General features: G+C 40.3%; 1 protein-coding gene across 2 annotated transcripts in view; it reads left to right on the forward strand.

Moving 5' to 3' along the window:
* The window catches only part of LOC117872221 (probable acyl-CoA dehydrogenase 6), a 149,309-nt gene extending 130,144 nt beyond the window's left edge, over positions 1-19,165 (forward strand). Inside the window, exons 5-9 of one of the 2 annotated variants that reach the window (XM_034760456.1) lie at positions 496-663; positions 3,979-4,152; positions 13,938-14,099; positions 14,239-14,389; positions 18,849-19,165. In XM_034760456.1, the coding sequence (XP_034616347.1) occupies positions 496-663; positions 3,979-4,152; positions 13,938-14,099; positions 14,239-14,389; positions 18,849-18,942 (749 nt within the window). In that variant the 3' untranslated portion in view covers positions 18,943-19,165. The remainder of the gene's footprint in view (positions 1-495; positions 664-3,978; positions 4,153-13,937; positions 14,100-14,238; positions 14,390-18,848) is intronic. The other variant, XM_034760457.1, reaches the window with a different exon arrangement.
* The last annotated feature ends 534 nt before the right edge of the window (positions 19,166-19,699 follow it).

Here is a 19,699-nt window from a genome sequence, read left to right on the forward strand (position 1 = left end):
TAGTTTGTACTGACTTCACTAGTGCTTTTTCTGTAGCCTGTTGTAAAACTAGGCAAATATCTAGATGAGTTGATGTACCCCCTGGAAGATCTGTGTGTACCCCCAGGGGCACATGCACCCCTGGTTGAGAACCGCTGGCCTAGATGATCTGGTTCCCCACATTTCTCATTGGTTTCATTTCATTCATCTTTTTCCTTTAGATTACCTAAAATGCAGTAGATCAGAGTGGTCATTCAAACGTAAAGGTTGTGTGCACAATCCTATTGTGGTACTTGGTATTTTTTAATCTGAAATATAACTTAAATGAAGACACATGAACAATTATGGTATCTTTAGCATTTGCTTCCATGACTCTCAACAGTTGTTGAGCAATGAGTGAATGCTAGCTGTCTGACTGCTGATGTGACTGAGGGACTAACGCTACCAATCACACTTCAATCACCTGATCCCTCCCATGTGAAATGAACCTCTGATTTCACATTTGTTTTTAAATAGGTATCAAAACAACAGCAGTAAGAAAAGGGGATGACTATGTCATAAATGGTGGCAAAATGTGGATTACTTCAGGATGTCAAGCTGACTGGATGTGCTTGCTGGCAAATTCCAGTGAAGGACTCCCCCACCAAAATAAATCTCTTATATGTCTACCAATGAACCTACCTGGTAAAAGCACTGATTTGTTTTTCTTACAGTTTTCTTTTTATTGTGTTTTACAGCATATGATATAAAATCTTATGGAGAGAATGTAACCTGTCCTCAAATCAGTGTTACTTTGTCAAATAAAGTAACCAAGCAAATATTCCCTAGGATGGAGTACTACGAAAAGGGACCTGGGGGCCATAATGGATCACAAGCTAAATATGAGTGAACAGTGTAACACTATTGCAAAAAAAAAAAAAAAAGCAAATATCATTCTGGGATGTATTAACAGGAGTATTGTGGGCAAGACACGAGAAGTAATTCTTCCGCTCTATTCTGCGCTGATTAGGCCTCAGCTGGAGTATTGTGTCCAGTTCTGGGCACCATATTTCAGGAAAGATCTGGACCAATTGGAGAAGGTCTGGTGAAGAGCAACAAAAATGTTTAAAGGTCTAGAAAATGTGACCTATGAGGGAAGATTGAAAAATTGGGTTTGTTTAGTCTGGAGAAGAGAAGACTTAGAGCTGTGGTGGGCAACCTGTGGCCTGTGGGCTGAATGTGGCCCGTCAGGGTAATCTGCTGGCGGGCTGCCAGACCATTTGTTTACATTTGTTTACATTCACAGCTCCCAGTGGCCACGGTTCGCTGTTCCCGGCTAATGGGAGCTGCGGATGGCTGTACAAATGTAAACAAACAGTCTGACGCCCGCCAGTGGATTACCCTGATGGGCTGCAAGTTGCCCACCACTGGCGTAGAGGGAATATGATAACAGTTTTCAAGTACATAAAAGGTTGTTTTATGGAGGAGGGAGAAAAATTGTTCTCCTTAGCCTCTGAGATTAGGACAAGACTAGGCTAAAATTGCAGCAAAGGAGGTTTAGGATGGACATTAGAAAAAACTTCTAACTGTCAGAGTGGTTAAACACTGGAATAAATTGCCTAGGAAGGTTGTGGAATCTCCATCACTGGAGATTTTTAAGAGCAGGTTAGACAAACACCTGTCAAGGATGGTCTAGATAATACTTAGTCCTGCCATGAGTGCAGGGGACTGGAATAGATGACCTCTCGAGGTCCCTTCCAGTCCTATGATTCTATGTCACTCTGAAATATTAAATGATAGGTACAGAATGAATGAATGAACAGAAAGGGACAAAGGGAGGAAATTAAATATTTTGCAGACTTCAGCCTTTGATGCCAAAGCTACTGTAACATAAAGGGTTCTTCTGGCCAGAAATATTGTTTTAAAAAGTCTATGAATAGGCTTCTGTTAGAGTAGTTTATAAGCTACTGTGGAAACAGATAAGTTAAGTAATTGCCAAGGACAAAATTAATACCTTGCAAAACATCATTAAAAACAGATTGAAGCAAAACTCTGAACAATAATATCATAATATCCAGTGTTTTAATCTTGGAGAGGGTTCACAAATGCTGTCCTGGATTCTCGTCCTCCCCCACTCCCACCCTATATGTGAGCACATTTTCACTATTACTATATAACAGTATACAATATTTTATCTGTGATATGTTCAAATATTATATTGTGCAATTTTAATAAAAAATACTTTTGTGGCCTCGTTAGCTATACACACAGTAATACATAATACAAGATGTTACATATATAATAATACAATAACAAAATACAAGATGGTAATATATGTGTTTGTTATATAAAGAATACATATGAGAAATGCTATTCTTTGAATCATAGTGTGTAATCATGTAAATAAAGATTGTGCATTAATACATAAGGTGGGAACATTAAGGTAATGCTTTCAATTTTAATTTTATCATTTCTAAAGCTTTAGTTGCTTAACCATGCAATTTTACTATTGCATTAACATAGTGTTTGTCATTTACTGTTACACAAGCCACTGCTAACTCTGTGGTTGGAAGAGCACAACATTTATTTCAACCTAATCTGACATCACGTCTGCTATGGACATGGATTATTAGGCAACGCTAAATAAAATTATGGATTTGGGCCCACCTCCTGGAGTAAAGCTCTCTATATGCCAAAAAAAGGAGGAGTTTTCATATTGTTTAGTTTTGGATCTCCTTGTTTGAGTGAGTGAATGATACAGCCTGGCAAGATACCATAGTTGTAGAGAAGATGCTATTTGAAATTAGATTGTGCAAATCTTATATATGTTAGGTGAAATTCACCACCTAATGCATATGCGCCTCTGAAGTGGTGCATTGGTCCATCTGTGCAAGAATAAATTTCACACCTTGATGAGGTGTTGGACTTCAGTGAGATTGCTTTTATGGCAGCTCAACAGTGAGAATAAGGGTTTTAATGTGGACCAAACCGCATTTTCCCTGACATCTGATGCTTAAACTCTTTTCATAAAAGAGCAATTAATAAAGAGTCAAGAGCGATGCTCTCAGGAGGGTTAAATAATGAGCCATATACATTTACATGCCACTCAAGACTACCAGAGGCAGAAATGTTCTTTTTTCTCATGTGAAAAGAAAAAAAATTCCTCTATGCCTTTGACACTGTTTGGGGACTAATTTCAAGTGATTTAAATCTAACTGGCCAACTGCAAAATAGTCACTGCTAGCTGGCAGAAGAAAATGAGAGAATAGCTTGTGTTAGTTGCTGAAAGCCTCCATTGTATTCCATATGTATGTATGTGACTTTTTAATGTCACTGGAGAGAGAGAGACAGTTTTGACCAGACAAGTACCTTCTTTCCAGAAAAATGCGATCATTGCAACATAGTACACTGAGAGAGGGAAAGGAAAGTCTTGGACCTAATTTCACTAATGCTGAAAATGAGTTGATATGACAACCTGTACATTATGTGAGACTAATTTGCAGATACTTATGAATTGGGAACTGCTCATATAATTGAAAGATAACTCATAGGTTACAAAATACAGAGATAAAACGTTTATATTCTTAAATATCTATTACTGCCTTTACTACAGTTCTGTCATTCAAAAAGTTACACTAATTTCTGCATTGTATACAGTATAAAATAACATAAAAGCTAACCTGATACTGCTAGATTTCTAGAGGGCCATTAAAATAAAGGCCATTTCTACTAGCAAATCATTAATCTTTTAGGATTATGAGAAGTAAGGTCTTTAGGATTATGAGAATTCTGATTTCCCATTTTAAAATAGTGGTGTTCTTACAGGGTAGAAATGCTGTGGTTAAGTTTAAGACACTTTCATGTTTTCCTAAATTTAGTATTTTATTGTAGCCTAAGCATAGAAATTTTCAAATTTGCAAACATTAGTACAGAACTCTTTTTTTTGTTAAATTAATATGTATAATTATATACCCTAGACTCTTATTCCCAGTATCCTTCCTAATCCATCTTTATTTTTAGGTGTTCACGTTGCTAAAAAGATAGACAAGATGGGTATGAGGTCATCAGACACAGCACAGATCTTTTTTGAAGATGTCAGAGTTCCCAGCAAATACCTCATTGGGGAAGAAGGAATGGGCTTTACATACCAGATGTTGCAATTCCAAGAAGAGCGTTTATGGGCAGTAGCCAGCAGTAAGTCACCAACGGTACTCCTGGCAAGAGATAGGACTCACTCTTACAAAATTACTAACAAAATTTACTTTCCTGGTGGTGATTGGTCATAGTCTAAACATAGAGAACTTTTTCTTTGTATAGCTGGAATAAAAATGAAATGGAAAGAACGTAACCTTTGGATACTACTAGTGAGGCACTGCAGGGTTTTTGTTGTTTGTTTTTTGGTTATTTGGTTAGGGTTTGGTTTGGAGTTATTTTTGTTTCTTTGTTTGTTTTTCTTGGAGCCTTCTGACGACAGCATGAGGAAAAATGAAAATGCAGCAGCATTGTGTGTGGACTGCCAGTGGAATACAAAGATTATCATAATACACATGGAAAATAGCAAACATGGATTTACCAGAAGGCTGCCTTCTGAAACTGCCTGTAATGGAGAAGTTATAATTTTCTGTTTTTTCTTCAGAAAATTTAGTGTAAAGGTGCTCTTCTTTAATAGCTCTCCATCTCAAATCCTCTATTTCACCTTGATACCAGTACAGCATAATCAGTGGCAGGACAAATTTCCCCGTGCTGCTCTGCCTCTGCCTCTGCGTCTCAACGCTGAACTGGCAGGCCTCTTCTGTGGGAGTGAGTGTGGCTTAGTCTCTAGCAAGGCCACCCAGAGGGGGGGGCAAGTGGGGCAATCCCTTTCCTGGCTAGAGGCACCTTTTTATTTACCTGGCGGCAGTCCGGGTCTTCGGCGGCATTTCGGCGGCGGGGGGCCCTTCAGTGGCTCCGGGTCTTCGGCGGCATTTCAGCGGTGGGTCCTTCAGTGCTGCCGAAGACACGGAGCGACTGAAGGACCCGCCACTGCCGCAGACTCGGAGCGCCGCCAGGTGAGTATGTCCGCTCCCCCGCTTTGCCCCAGGCCCCCTGAATCCTCTGGGTGGCCCTGGTCTCTAGACCCTTTTAGAGCTTGCTCCTGCTCCCAATGGAGTCCATGGGAATTTTGCAGAACTTAAGCAGAAGCAAATGGAGGGCTTTTTTTGTTTGTCTGACTGTTGTTTTTATGGTGCCTCCTTTAAGTTTTGTGGAGGTGCAGACACTTATTGACTGAGAACTGATTGTGATAGCCAGCATTTATTATTACTTTATTAGTGCATAAAGTGCCACACAAGTGCTGACTATTATTAATAATTAACTTAACTTGGACTACCAAATAGTAATCAAATGGTATCAATTTCAGTCATTACTAATGCAGGACAGAATCAAACCTGCGTCCCTTCACCAGCCTCCTGAACCATTCACTCTTTTACAATATTTACTTCCCGGCTCTTTGAGCTCTGGTCAAGTGAAAAATTATTTGGCCCACTCTAATAGGATTATCTTTACTAAAATTTCAAAGTTAGGTAAAGGTATTTTAGACAGGACTGGTAGCTCTGTCTATTATTAAGATTGCCCAGTGTATCCCATTATATGACACTGTTTTCAGTTGCTTATAACTTTGTCCAACTTTGTCCAACTTTAACTGTTCAGGCTGAAATTTTACATGCTGGGCATCTGTATTCAGACTCAGTTCTTCTGGAAAATGTTGTCCAAAATGGTTCTGCCATTTCTGAGCATGTTAGGAAAAAATAGGCTGCTTGGCTCATCTTAAAAAAAAAAAAAAATCTGGTGACCTTTTCTTTGAACAGCTCTAGCATCCTCAGACTTTGGAGCAGGGACTTGAAATTTGGTAGTGGGTGAAGGATATGCCTTTTTGCCAGCCCCATGGAAATCTGCCTAAATTTGGCCAAGTAATAAGTCTCTGAGAAATCACAGTTTGCATGTGCTCAGTAGTGATTTGCTAGAGCTTAACACCTACCCCGATATAACACGACCTGATATAACACGAATTCGGATATAACGCGGTAAAGCAGCACTCTGGGGGGGTTGGGAGGGCTGCGTGCTCCGGCGGATCAAAGCAAGTTCGTGGAGGTGTATCTCTAAAGATTCCACCCTCTCTGAGCATGCCGCAGCCTCTCCTAGTTCTTAGTGCTGACCAGACTGCGCATGCACCATCCTATCAGAGCGACTGAGTATGCCTCCTCCAGCCCAGGGCTAGAGGGAAAAAGCTGGATTTTTCCTGTTCAGCTTTCTGCTGGCCTTCTGCACAGAGGTGAATTTCACCCAAAGAATGCAAGAATCTTGACTGTGTCTATACCGTGGGCTGGGAGTAACTCCTTTCTCCATCTTCTCAGTTTTGCATAGCCACAAAGTCAGTCACAAGCTGTCCCTTAGCCACTGGGATCAACTGCAGAATTCTGTCCATAACACAGACAAAGGCTTGCTTCTGAAGTTTAAAAGACAAAGTGTCCACCACCACCACCCCTGCCGCCGCCCCCCAAAAGGCAAAAGAGTCTGGCTGTGCCAAGAGTCTTCCTGCAGATATTTGTATCATCCTGCTCTTCTACCAGTCCCATCAAAGCCATACAGAAGCTTTTTTTCTTAATTAATTAGTATGTCATTACACAGCAGTTACCATCTATCCCTTGGGGATTGTATGCAAGGAAAAGGCAGCTTTGTCCCCATCAAAATCTTGTCAATTAATTTTTAAATTTTAATTTGCAGATCTCTCTTATGACTTGTTCTCATAATTACCACAGTAACTGAAGAGCTGGCTTTCCCCTCTCTCCACAGGGATGAGTGAACATTCCAACAGCTGTCCCACTGGAAATGCCACTCAAATTTTAACCACTTTCCTGCCACATCAAAGCAGAAGGGAAGGGAAACTTTGAATTACATTGCAGAGCCATAGTGTTTAAGGTCAGAAGGGACCACAAGATTGTCCAGTCTGACCTCCTGTGTATCACACGCCATTGCATTTCATCCAGTTATTCCAGTAATGAGCACAGTAAGTTGTGGTTTTGGCTGAAGCATAACTTCCTGAAAGGCAGCCAGTCTTATTTGAAGACATGGGAAATCCACCACTTCCCTTGGTAATTTGTTCCAGTGGTTAATCACCCTCATTGTTAAAAATGTGTGCCTTATTTCTGATTAGATTGTCTGGCTTCAGGTTCCGGGCATTGGCATTGGTTCTTGTTATGCCTTACTTCACTATACTGAAAAGCCCTTTGGTACCAGATATTTTCTCCTTATGAAGGTACTTATACACTGTGATCAAATCATTTCTCAGTTTGGTCTTTGATAAACTGAACAGATACAGTAACTCCTCGCTTAAAGTTGTAGTTATGTTCCTGAAAAATGCAACTTTAAGCAAAATGATGTTAAGCGAATCCAATTTCCCCATAAGAATTAATGTAAATAGTGGGGGGGGGGGATTTTCACCAGACAAAAGACTATATTATATATATATATACACACACAGTATAAGTTTTAAACAAACAATTTAATACTGGTACACAGCGATGATGATTGTGAAGCTTGGTTGAGGTGGTGAAGTCAGAGGGTGGGATATTTCCCAGGGAATGCTTTGCTGCTAAATGATGAACTAGAAATCGTCTGAGCCCTCAAGGGTTAACCCATTGTTGTTAATGTAGCCTTATACTCCAGAAGGCAGCATGAATGGAGGGACGGGAGACAGCATGGCAGACAGAGACACACACCGTGTGTGTGTGTGTGAGAGAGAGAGAGCTGCGCATTGCCCCTTTAAGTACACTCACCCCACTCTAAGTACATTGCCATTTAAGTAGATCAGCAAGTTGAGACAGCAGATGCTGCCCAAGCTCCCTCTGTCCTGAGCCCTGTCGTGTTCCCCCCGCTCCGCTCTATGGATGGGGTAAGCGGGGTGTAGGAGCAGGGGGGAGGGAGACACCCTGACATTAGCCTCCCTCATATCCCCCCCCACACACACACACACAGCAAGCAGGAGGCTCCAGGGAGCAGCTCCAAGGCAAAGGGCAGGAGCAGTACATGGCAGTGGGGGGAGGGACAGCTGAACTGCCAGCAGGCTTGCTGGGCAGCTGCCGCACAGGGAACTTAGGGGAACGGGGAGCTGATGGGGGGCTGCCGGTCCCCCTGGTTCCAAGCCCCCACCAGCTAGCTCCAATGGGCTGCTCTTCCTGCAAGCAGTGGACAAAGCAGGCGGCTGCCAAATGACGTTAAAAGGGAGCATTGCGCAACTTTAAATGAGCATGTTCTCTAATTGATCAGCAACATAACGAAACGACGTTAACCGGGATGACTTTAAGTGAGGAGTTACCGTAGACCTCCTTAAGTTTCTCACTGTAAAGCTGTTTTGCAACCCTAAAGTTATTTTTGTGGCTCTTTTCTGCCCCCTCTCCAATTTGTCAACATCCTTTTTAAAATGTTGACCCAAGGAATGTATGCACTATTCCAGTATCAGTCTCACGAATGCCATATACAAAGGTAAAATCACTTTCCTACTACTTGTTTCTCCCGCTTATACATCCATGTATTGCATTAGCCCCTTTTGCCACAGCATTGCATGGGGAGCTCATGTTGAGTTTCTTGTCCACTATGACCCCTAAATACTTTTCAGAGTTACAGCTTTTCAGGATATAGTCTCCCATTCTGTAGGTATGGTGTGCAAATTTTCTCTATAAAACTTAATAGAAAGTTCCTCCAAGTTTAGAATGTAATATGGACATTGAAATAAAAGACAAACAAAAGAAGGTGGCTGAGAAATCAAAATAAGGAGGGAGGATTAAATTACACTTTTTCTGTGGAAATAACAGTGAAATAGGGAAAAGAGACCTGCTATGAGAAAGGTGACAGATGTTCACAGAAATTTCCTGGTAGGCATGATGAAGCCAGGCAGCTTTTTGTAGAGAGATTAATGTTGTTGAAAAACATCTGTGACAGAATTTCTCTGAAAACAAAGTCAACCAAATTAGCACAGCCTTGGAAACAATTTTTCATTTGGGGGATATTTTTTAAGTACGTGATCCTGTAGCTCAGCCTAAAAAAGTAATGTGATGCCTGTAATGTGCTGATAAAGACTTTTTGTGGGAGTTAGAGAAACATTAGTTGACAGAGTAGTGTGTATTTCCTTTTCATTTTTTTAAAGGACACCCAGGTTAAAAACTATATTAAAAATATATTCATACTTCTGGCTCCAATCCTGCCACTGGATCTGCATGGGAGTGGGGATCCAACCATGGGAAACCAAATACAGAACTGGGCCTAAGTTACATGTAAAATTATATTTTATTTTCTAAATAGGGGCAGATTTTCAGGACCAGCCTCCATCTTTACAGGAGTAAACATTTCTAGATAATCTAATCACTTGTTGGGACCCACAAACGAGAAGTTTGAAGTCTATCTTGTAAAGTGTCCCCTTGCAGTTCAATGCAGATGCAATTATTTCTGGACACAAAATTGCTCCTATAAAGCATAGACCAGGTCAAAGTCTAGCTGATAGCCTAATCCATAGTTTGTATGCCTGAGGAGGTAGCACATCTTCAAAGAATTTTGTTTTAATCTGTTTCCATTGGAATTTATATTAAAAATAGAACAAAAAGAATAATTTTCTGGAAATGTTTTTATTGACCTTATGTTTTATAAAAATCTTATTTTACCAAATCAAAATTTGGTCCCAAATTATTAAACATTCCTTTCTCTCTTTCTCTGCCAAGTGTGTCACAAAGACCAGGTGAGAGAGGTAATATTGTTTATTGGACTAACTTCTGTTGGTGAGAGAGACAAGCTTTTGAATCACACAGAGCGCTTCTTCAGGTCTGGAAAATGTACTCAGGCCGTGGCTAGACTCGAAACTTCAAAGCGCTGCTGGTACTCCACCTCCATGAGGGGATTAGCTTACTGCTGCTCCCAGCGCTGGAGCACTGTTTACACTGGCGCTTTACAGCGCTGTAACTTGCTGCGCTCAGGGGGCTGTTTTTTCACACCCTTGAGCGAGAAAGTTGCAGCGCTGTAAAGTGCCAGAGTAGCCATAGCCTCAGAGTGTGTCAGCTAAATACAAGGTGGAACAGATTGTTTAGCATAAGTAGTTAACACACATTTCAAGAGACCATTCAAGGTGAAGTGTCATCCAGTGTCTCTATTCAGTTGGTATTTTTTAGTGTCTAGCAATGTTATGAATTGAAGTTCCTAGGCTTGTCTTTTGAAAGTGTTGTGCAGATTTCCTTTGAGAATGAGAACTGGGAGGTCAGAGTGATCGCGTTGTGAAAAGTGTTCACCCCTAGGTGATAGAGTGTTTTTGTCTTTTATCATTTTTCAGTGAGAGTTCATTTGAGAGCATAGTGATTGTCTGGTTTCACCCACACAGTTGCTACTGGGGCATTTAGTGCACTGGATGAGGTACACCACATGTTGTGATAGGCAAGCGTAGGACTGATGGATCTTGAAAGGTATGTTGTGGGGATGTTGATCATCAGAGCAGTGGAGATATGCCTACAGGCTTTGCATTTCTTGTTCTGGCAGGGGCTGCTGCCACTTTGAGTTGGTATATCCTAGTCTGTGGAGAGCTTGCTTCTGATGATGAGCTCGGAGAGGTTGGGGGTTGTTTGAAGGCTAAAAGAGGGGGTTCAGGAAAGGTTTCTTTCAGAATGTGGTCCCCATTGTGTATATGTTGTAATTGTTTGATGATACCCTGTATAGGTTCCAGTTTGGGGTGTGGTAAGTGGCAACTAGGTGTGTGCAGTTGGAGGGGGTTTTATTTCTGTATGGAAGCAGCTTTCTCGGGGTACTCGGGTGGCCTGTTCCATGATGTGATCTACTTCTCTGGTGGAGTATCCTTGTTTGGGGAAGGCAGTTTTAAGTGTGTTAAGGTGTATATCCCAGTTTTTCTCCTCCGAGTCTATTCTGTGGTATCTGAGTGCCTGGCTGTACATAAATTTCTTGGTGTGTTTGGGTGGTTACTAGATCTGTGAGAGCAGGTGTGATTATGTGTGGATTTCTTGCATATAGTTGTTTGTAGGGTTCCATTGTTGAAGCTGATTGTGGTGTTCAGGAAGTTGATGCTAGTGTGGGAGGGTTCTAGAGAGAATTTGATGGATGTGTGGTGGTTATTGAAGTTGTGGAAATCTATGATGGAATGAATGTCATCGGTACAGAAAATGAAAATATCATGAACGTACCTCAGGTGTATCATTGGTTTTGTGTTGCATTTGTCCAGAAATTCTTCCTCAAGGTGTCCCATTAAGATGTTGGCATATTGTGGAGCCATCCTACTACCCATCACTGTTCCCATGGTTTGGACAAAGTGTTTGTTGGTGAATGTAAAATTGTTATGGGTGAGGATGAAATGGATGAGTTTGATGGTGTGTTTGGGGTGGATATCTGAGGGTTGTCCATTATCTTGTAAATATTTGAGGCAGGCAGCAATGCTATAATTGTGAGGGATGTTGGTTATAGGGTGGTGATATCCATAATGGCAAGAATGGTGTTCTGAGGAGGTTATTAACGTTGTGGAGTTTCTGGAGGAAGTCAGTTGTGTGGTGGAGGAAGCTGGCCCTTTGTGTGGTGAGTAGTTGGAGGATGGGTTCTATGAGTCCTGATATTCCTTCAGACAGAGTGCTGTGGCCAGATATGATGGGTCTGCCTGGGTTCCCTGGTTTGTGTATTTTGGGAAGCATATAGAAGTTCTCTGGGGTGGATTTGGGGGGAATGAGGTTGTAGAGTTTCTCTTTGAGTTGTTTGGGGAAGGATTTGATGATATCCTTAAATTCCTGGGTAAATTGTGGTGTGGGGTCTTCTTTGAGTTCTTTATGGTTGGTGTATAGCAGTGGTTCTCAACCTATTTACCATTGTGGGCCTCATGCAATACTACCTGCATGACCCTGAGGATGTCACATGGGCCACAGCTGTGTGCTGATTGGGCCACAAGTTGAGAACCACTTGTGTATAGTATAGTAAATATATCAGACATTAATAAAAGTAGCTGTGTTTCTTGCTTTCTTGAAGAAAATAATGAAGCACACCTCTCTGTTCATAATGTAACACTTCCATTCAATTTAAAAATCTGTCATGTTGCCCTCAGGACAACATGGGCCCCTACAGAGTCCCACAGATGCTAGCAGATCACACTGTAAGATTGGGGACCTGGACAGTAAAGTGCAGATCTCTTTTATTTATTAATTGCTATATTGAACTTGGAGGCAATGGGAAAGTTTAATGTGTGCTAAGAACGTAGAATGGTATCTTCCTAAATTCTTAATGTGGGCATGGTGGCTCAGGTCTGTGAGTCATGCAGCCAGGGCCAAGTTAGAAAACAACGATAAATCTATAGGCATGAGGTGCCCTGCATTCTGTTGAGGCAGATTGTTCAGCTTGCAAGTAGATGGGGATGTCCCCTTTGTATCCCCGAGAAATGACCTTTCACATTGATTATCAGTAGAATGAAGAGAGCTTAGTTCATTTCTTCTAGTTTAAGGAGTTGTAGAAAGACTAGCCATGGGAAATTATGTACAGGGGAGCAGATTGTTCCACATATGTCTTCTGTTGTTACCCAGGGTTTTCAGAACCCAAAGCAATGGTAACTTAACTATTTCATTCCAGGCAGTGTCAAGAATAAATCAATGGGAACACAGCAATTCCATCTGATAAAAGATTAATGCAAGTAAGGGTGCTCTGTCTAAAACTGCAGTTTTTTTAAGCACACACAGACATAAGCAATAAGTTTAGAACATCCCAAATATTTACCTAAAATCTGGAACAGTACTGAATAATTAACAGCAGATTCACAATGGCCAGTTGCTCACCCACTGAGGAGAAAAAGTTTCGGGAAAAATGTCTCTCAAGATGGCTTCAGAGGATTGCTCCACGTACACTGTATTAGCTAATCTTTTATAACTAACTTCTACAAAACACATAGGTCATAGTGACCCCTACTAAATAATAACTTTTCCTAACTTTCAATAAACTACTTATCAACAAACATTCCTAACAATCTTAATCATAATAAACTTCTATATCAGAGGTGCCCAGATTCAAGGTTTTCCGTCCACTTATTTTCTTTCAGTCTCAGTTGTTGACTTTTTCTCTCCCCTCCTCCCATTCTGATTAGCAGAAATTGCCAGCTAGTTTTGACCTTGCCTCTAAAAGCCTGCTTTCAAATTAACCCTATACTATGTGGTGTTCTATTTTATTAATTCATGGTGGCTGAATGCACATAATAGGATTGCAATTAGCATGATCACATTCTGGAGTACACTCCTACCCCTCAAATCCAGGGTAACACTCTAGGATTCTTACACCATCCTTTGAGGCCACTGGACTCTATGGACTAATGGTCTTATTGAGTATAGTAATTCTTATGTTCCTGTATACAGTTCAGAATTCTTGGTTCCTTTAGGTTGTCCCATCATGTACAGAAGGTTATATGGGTGTGATGAGTGACAAATAATGAGACAGAAGCAAGGAGTAGCCATGAAAGTGATGCAGAAGGGGATGTGAAGTCCCTGAAGGGACTCATAAAGACTGGTGATGGGGCAGGGAAGATGAGTTTGGCAGCTGTGCCATGTGGATGGCCTAGAAGGAATGAGGTGGATGGAGAGAAGAAGGTTACAGTAATTGAGGTAGGAGGTTATTGAAGCATGGACAAGGGTATTGACAGCAGGGATAGAAAAGAAGATGCTGTTAGTATTCCAGCTTATACATACATATATTCTAAAGTCTTTCTTCAGGACATATGGGAATGACCAACATCTGTAGGGAATTGAAACTATAAATAGCAAATTAGCCCCATAGAATAATTTATTTTTAAACAACTGGTTTATTCATTGTACCTATTTTACACAACCTGGGAGGAGAAAAAAGTCTTCCTTTTTAACAAACCTCACACACACCACATACCTGAGAAACCCTTGAGTAAAAACAGCTGCTGTTCTGTGCTTTGATTCCTCTAGTCCTGGCACCAATGGAAAATGTGATACAAGAAACTATTGACTATACTCGCCAACGGAAAATATACAACCAGCCAGTACTGCATAACCAAACAGTGCACTTTCGCCTGGCAGAATTAGCAACTGAGGTGGAACTTGTTCGCTCTCTGCTGTACCAGACTGTTGGTAAGCTTCCACATTTGGCTTCAGAAATATACTCTTAATATGAAACAATTGCCATGATTGGAAAAATATGGGAAGGGTGTTGGGAGTGAGGTTATACTGCAGTCAATGACTTACTGTAGAATGTGTGCTTTTATTTTAGTGCTCTATATAAGAGGCAATGATGTGACCAAATTTGCTTCAATGGCTAAACTAAAGGCAGGTCGTCTAGCCCGTGAACTGAGTGATAATTGCCTCCAGTTCTGGGGAGGAATGGGATTCACCAATGAGGTGCTAGTGAGCAGACTTTACAGGTGAGTCACTGTTTGAGAATGTGAAAGGTTTTGACTCTGCTTTAAATAACTTTGATCAAATATATGCAGTATTAAAAACTCTACATGGGATGTTTGCTCTTTACAATTTTGCTGCAGTGTAAATAATCTGGAACAGACCCCCAGTTGATGTAAATAATGAAGTTCCATTGGAGTTACACAAGCCACAGCTCTGATCCTCCTGCTTGATTCTGCAGTGGGGATCCACAGACACAGAGTTTCATTGGCTCCAATGTGACTTTGCCCAGGTGTAACAGTCAAGGAACATGGAAGAAGATCCCTTTTGTAGGATCACAGCTTTAAAAGTAATTGTGTGGTTCAGTCTACCCCCAAGGCTCGTCTGAAGCTCAAATTAAGGGAGTGGTGGTGACTCCATCTCCTTCTACAGTTCACCATTAGCTCTATATGTCTCTAAGGCAGGAGCTCCAGAGAGAAAGACACCTTAATGACAGGTCCTTTCCCCATTAGCAAGGGGGTGCCTATCCTAGGTGCTCCTGACACAAATTACAGAACCAAAATAAAAATGAAAGAGCAACAGAATTTCACCCCCCCCCCACCATAAAAGTGGATTCAGGAGTCTACCTTTAGGCTCCTGTTTTTGAAACTCAACACTCCACACAGCTCCAACAACTCTTCCCCTGGTTGACCTCCCAGTAGTCTTCTCTAGCAACCTGTGTGGGGCTAAGTCAGAGGACCTTTCCAAGATATGTGGAGGAATGAAGTTCTGCCCCCTGCTCCCTCAGTACAGCCCCTTGGATGGGAATTAAGAGGTGAAAAGGCCTTGCACCGGCCCTACATACCATGAGTAAATTTTACCTGTAGAGACGCCATGGACTTTTAAAAGGGAGATGCCAAACTATACACCCTGAGCCCACTGAGATTCATGCAAAGATGATAAAAACAGAGAGAAGAGAAATACTGACTATAGAAATGAGCAAAATTGTAAGTAGAGTATTTTCTATGAGGTGCCAATAATCCTTTAAGTGGGATGCTGGCTCCAGTACCCAGTATTCTTTTGGAGGATGGTTATAGCCTATATGCCAAATGACGTTAATGCTGTATGTATTGTTACATAAACAAAATATGGATCTTAAATTCTCCTGCCTATAGTAGCTTGCATATAAATCCTCGTAATAAGATGCCTAACAAAGTGTTAGTGGAATAGGTCTGTCAAGATATTAGTAAATATACCATTTCTGTGTAAAGTGGCAATAGGAAAATTGAAAAAATGGACGTTATAAAAAGTTTACTTCTTTATAACGTGTTACTTTGTTTCTAGAAATAAAGCTCTTGAAGTACTTTTACTAAAAATTACATCAGAGCACGGGATATAAACTGTCAACAGTCTCATTGCTAACAACCTCTTCTGTTAAACCAATGCAACAGAAGAAGGAAAATGTTGTTTAAAAACATCTGATATAAAACTGCCGTCCCTTTGTTAGAAATGCTGTAGAACTACTGCTTCAGAGAGGCAAGCCTGATGTGGGCTGGCTGAAAAAGAGAACTCGGATGTGTTGACCACAAGGTAGTGATGTGGCAATTTCCCGAGCTGGGAGCAGTGTAAGTGTTTCATTCCCCAGAGCATCTTTCTGCAAGCCTCCTGCCCTTTTCAGAACACGCTGCTATTGGCAGTGGTGCTGTAATACATTCGTATTACATATGCCACAGGAGTGGGATTTATGTGGAGGATGGAAATAAATCTCATGCATTTGTATGGGTTTGATTTGTCCTCTGAACTTGTGGTTTTGGCACTATTGCTACTTCTGGGAGCACCCGTCTGACTCTGAGACACGGCTGTTCTGGGCCCATTCCAGGATAGCTACTAAGCAGACTAGTGTAGTTATGTATTTGCTCCCCAGCTGGCAAATCCAGCACATTTCCTATTGGGATCTATCCTGTGCCTGCCATCTAATATTAAAGAAAGAAATCCTTGCCACCTCAAAAGGAAAAGCATTATAAATAGACCTAAATGATGATGGTCATGCTCCAGAATTTTGTTATGAACTAATACAATTCCATGGTTGGATAATCATAGTCACCAGAGAGGTGAAGTAAGAATATCACCTGAAGGAACAAACACAGGTTTACTCTGTGATCCATTGTAATCTCTACTAATAAACAAAGCAGCAAGTCTCCTAATACTAGTTCTTCATTTTACTCAGACATTGCTGTAATCAGTTCACATCACTGTGACATTTGTACAGCAGCAAGCCGCTGTTACCGTAAGTGCTCGGCATTTCCATTCAGTCATACCATGAGAATTAGTTTGCAAAGTAATCCTTAGTAAGCAGTGTTAGTGCCTGACACACAGGACAGTCTGCTATTACTTCAGCAAGCATCATGCATTATGATAACTCTTTAATAAATTCAGCTTTTAAATTGCTTAATCGTGTTGGTAGGGAATGGACATTGTACAAACCTGTCTGCCAAGTTGTTTTATTAACTATCACTTTAAGTTCAATAGTTCTTAAATCATTTATTCTACAAAAGTATTTCCAACGTACAGAGTCGTTAGAAGAAGGAATTAATGAAGGCTAGTTACCACTCGCCCTCACCAGACACATCCTGCTGGTTTTATATAATGCATTTCCCAGATGTTTCACTTCTTATATCTCAGTATTTGTTAAATAAAAGAGATATAGTAAGGATTTTTCTTTTCTTTTTTGGGGGGAGAGGAGGAGGAGAAAATCAGTTTCTCTCACTGATTCCAGATATATAATTGTTTCATGGACACATCCCCATTTTATATAGGCAGACATCTTCCATATATTACATATTTGGATATTCAACAAACTTAGATTTCATTTTAATATAACATGACTTTTTACTTGTCAGTGACTAAGTAATTTACTTAATTAGAAACTATTTATATTTGTAAAGGGTTATAATCAACTTGAAATCTAGTAGTCACAATTTTTTTTACAGTAGTTTCAAATACTACAAGCTACCTCGAACGTCTGCCAACTGTTACGGTGTTGCATTCCTGCTTTTTAAATGTTTTTCTTCCCAAGTTGCTGTGTGTAAAACCCCAGCAAGCAACAGGGGAAATTGATTATTGGCTATGCATATGAAACAGATAAAATGACGGTAAATGGTGCTGCCAAATGTGCAAAGTGGGGTAAAACCAAAAGTGTTTTTTTTTCCTCAAATACCTTTTAGTTATTGCTGGGCAAAGTTTTATTGGTAAAAGATAAAATTATAAGTGTGATTTTTAAGTTGTTACTTTGAATAACTAAGCATTTGCTGTCACATTATCTTTGGGTTTTTTAGAAAATGTTAAAAAAAGTCAGTGTAACTTTTCATGCCGTTGTTCACACAGACCATAAATCTTATGAACGTATACATCTGATCTAGAATGACTAAGTAATTTCTTCTTTTCTTGATAGGTGTCTGATTACCGCACTGTCACCATTGAATTGAGGAGTGGTAGTTTAGCAGAACAATTTTTTTCCCCAGGAAAAATCAAATTTACAAAGAAAATAGGAAAGAGAGGGGGCATGGCAGTTTACGGCCTGAGTAGCTATGAGAATTTAGGCATCGCTGGTGGGGATGGCACAGTGGTGTAACAGCCAGCTTTTCAATTAATATTGCTGAAACCTCTCACTCAAAAGTAAGTAAGGTTAGAGCGGCCCTTCCAGGAAGATAAACTGAGTAAAAGTAAGGCCTTAAAAAATAGTCTTATCAGATCCAGGTGGATGTTGGATACCGTGATGTATTTTAAAGTAGTAGTATTTACTTCCAAGTCATTGTGCAAAAATGGACTGCCCCCAGTGTTCTGCAGAACCACCGCTGCTGTTCGATTGCGCCCCTTCACTACAGAGATCACTGAAGTTCAATATTACAGACTACACTGAATGTCTGAAAAGTTAAAGGATGCAAGATCCCTTTTCTCCCTAGAATCCTTTTACCTCCTGCAGACACATTTCCAGAGAAAAGATGGGCCACAGTTCATTTTGTAAAGTGCAGCCTTCATCCTGGTGAGCATGGAGATTTCAAGTGTTAGCCTAACAAACTTGGACAATCCAAACAGTGTAGACAATAGAACACCAAGCTGCTCTTTAAAGGTTTCTCTGGCAAATTTTTAAAGCTGTAGGAAGGTAACAAAGGGGTAAATCCTTCATAAGCTTTACTTGGAAGGGGAAACAAAGTTACTGAAATTCAGAGCTAGCATTATACTTGAAGAAAACTGCATTTCCAAACTTTAGGCTATGGCTGAAGCAATGCTGTGTTTTTCTTTTCAAACAACCTGCAAAGCTTTCTTCATTCTGATTGATGTGTATGTACAATATTAGCTAGAGTACGTTTCTGTGTAATAAAACCGGAGGAAAAGTAACTTTGTAGTAACTAAACGTGGGGGGAGGGGCAGGAAACATTTCAGTTCAGCATGAATTTTCAGCTGATGTATCATACAAATGTTTTCACCCATTCTTTGTCTCTGCAGAGACTCAAGATTACTGTCAATAGGAGCTGGTGCAGATGAAGTCATGCTTTCCATTATATGCAAATATATGGAAACTCTTCCACAAAAGAAGTAACACCCAGCAACAGTTACATTTCTTCATTGAAAATTCATGAGAGAGATACAGTATATTGATTACATACTGAAAGAATAAGCAATATATCTAAGGTGATTAAGTGAAATTTTCTAGCATTTATGCCAATGACCTACTACTTAGTGCCTTTGTATACAAAATTTCTTGTACCATAACTTTTAAATTAAATATTGAAATTAAAAGGAAGTAATCTGAAAACATGTATCCTCTTGCAAAATTTTTTTCTCTTGTTGCAGATCATTTGCTGCTTTTGAGTGGTCTAGTGCATATTAAGTAAATGGAGTGAGTGTCTACTTATATAAGCAAGCTACACCTACAGTTAAAATCCTAAACCATGATAAAATTGAGTGCCGCCTTGCCATGTCCCATGCAAGAGAGAATTCTACAAGTAGTTTACTTAAGCAAATTTTAATGTAAAACTGCACTGAATACCAACCATATCGTCTATTGGAGACATGCACTTTATCTTAGGTTGTAAGGTCTTTGTGGAATGGCCTTTTTTTTTTCCCTTCTGTGGTTGTACAGTCCTAGTTCACAGTTAAGGCTTCTAGGCACCAGAATTTCTCATGCCTCATTTCTTAAACTTGTATATTCCATTACTGGAACAGTAATTCTGCTGTCCTTCATTCACCTATAGGTTACATAACTTTCACTTTGTAATATTCAATGATCAGTATCTCACACACTGCAGAAAATGGCTCTACATATACGTCATTCATTTTGAACAGTGGCCATAAGT

Source organism: Trachemys scripta, chromosome 2 (genome assembly GCF_013100865.1).
Source record: "Trachemys scripta elegans isolate TJP31775 chromosome 2, CAS_Tse_1.0, whole genome shotgun sequence".
NCBI classification, from domain to species: domain Eukaryota; kingdom Metazoa; phylum Chordata; order Testudines; family Emydidae; genus Trachemys; species Trachemys scripta.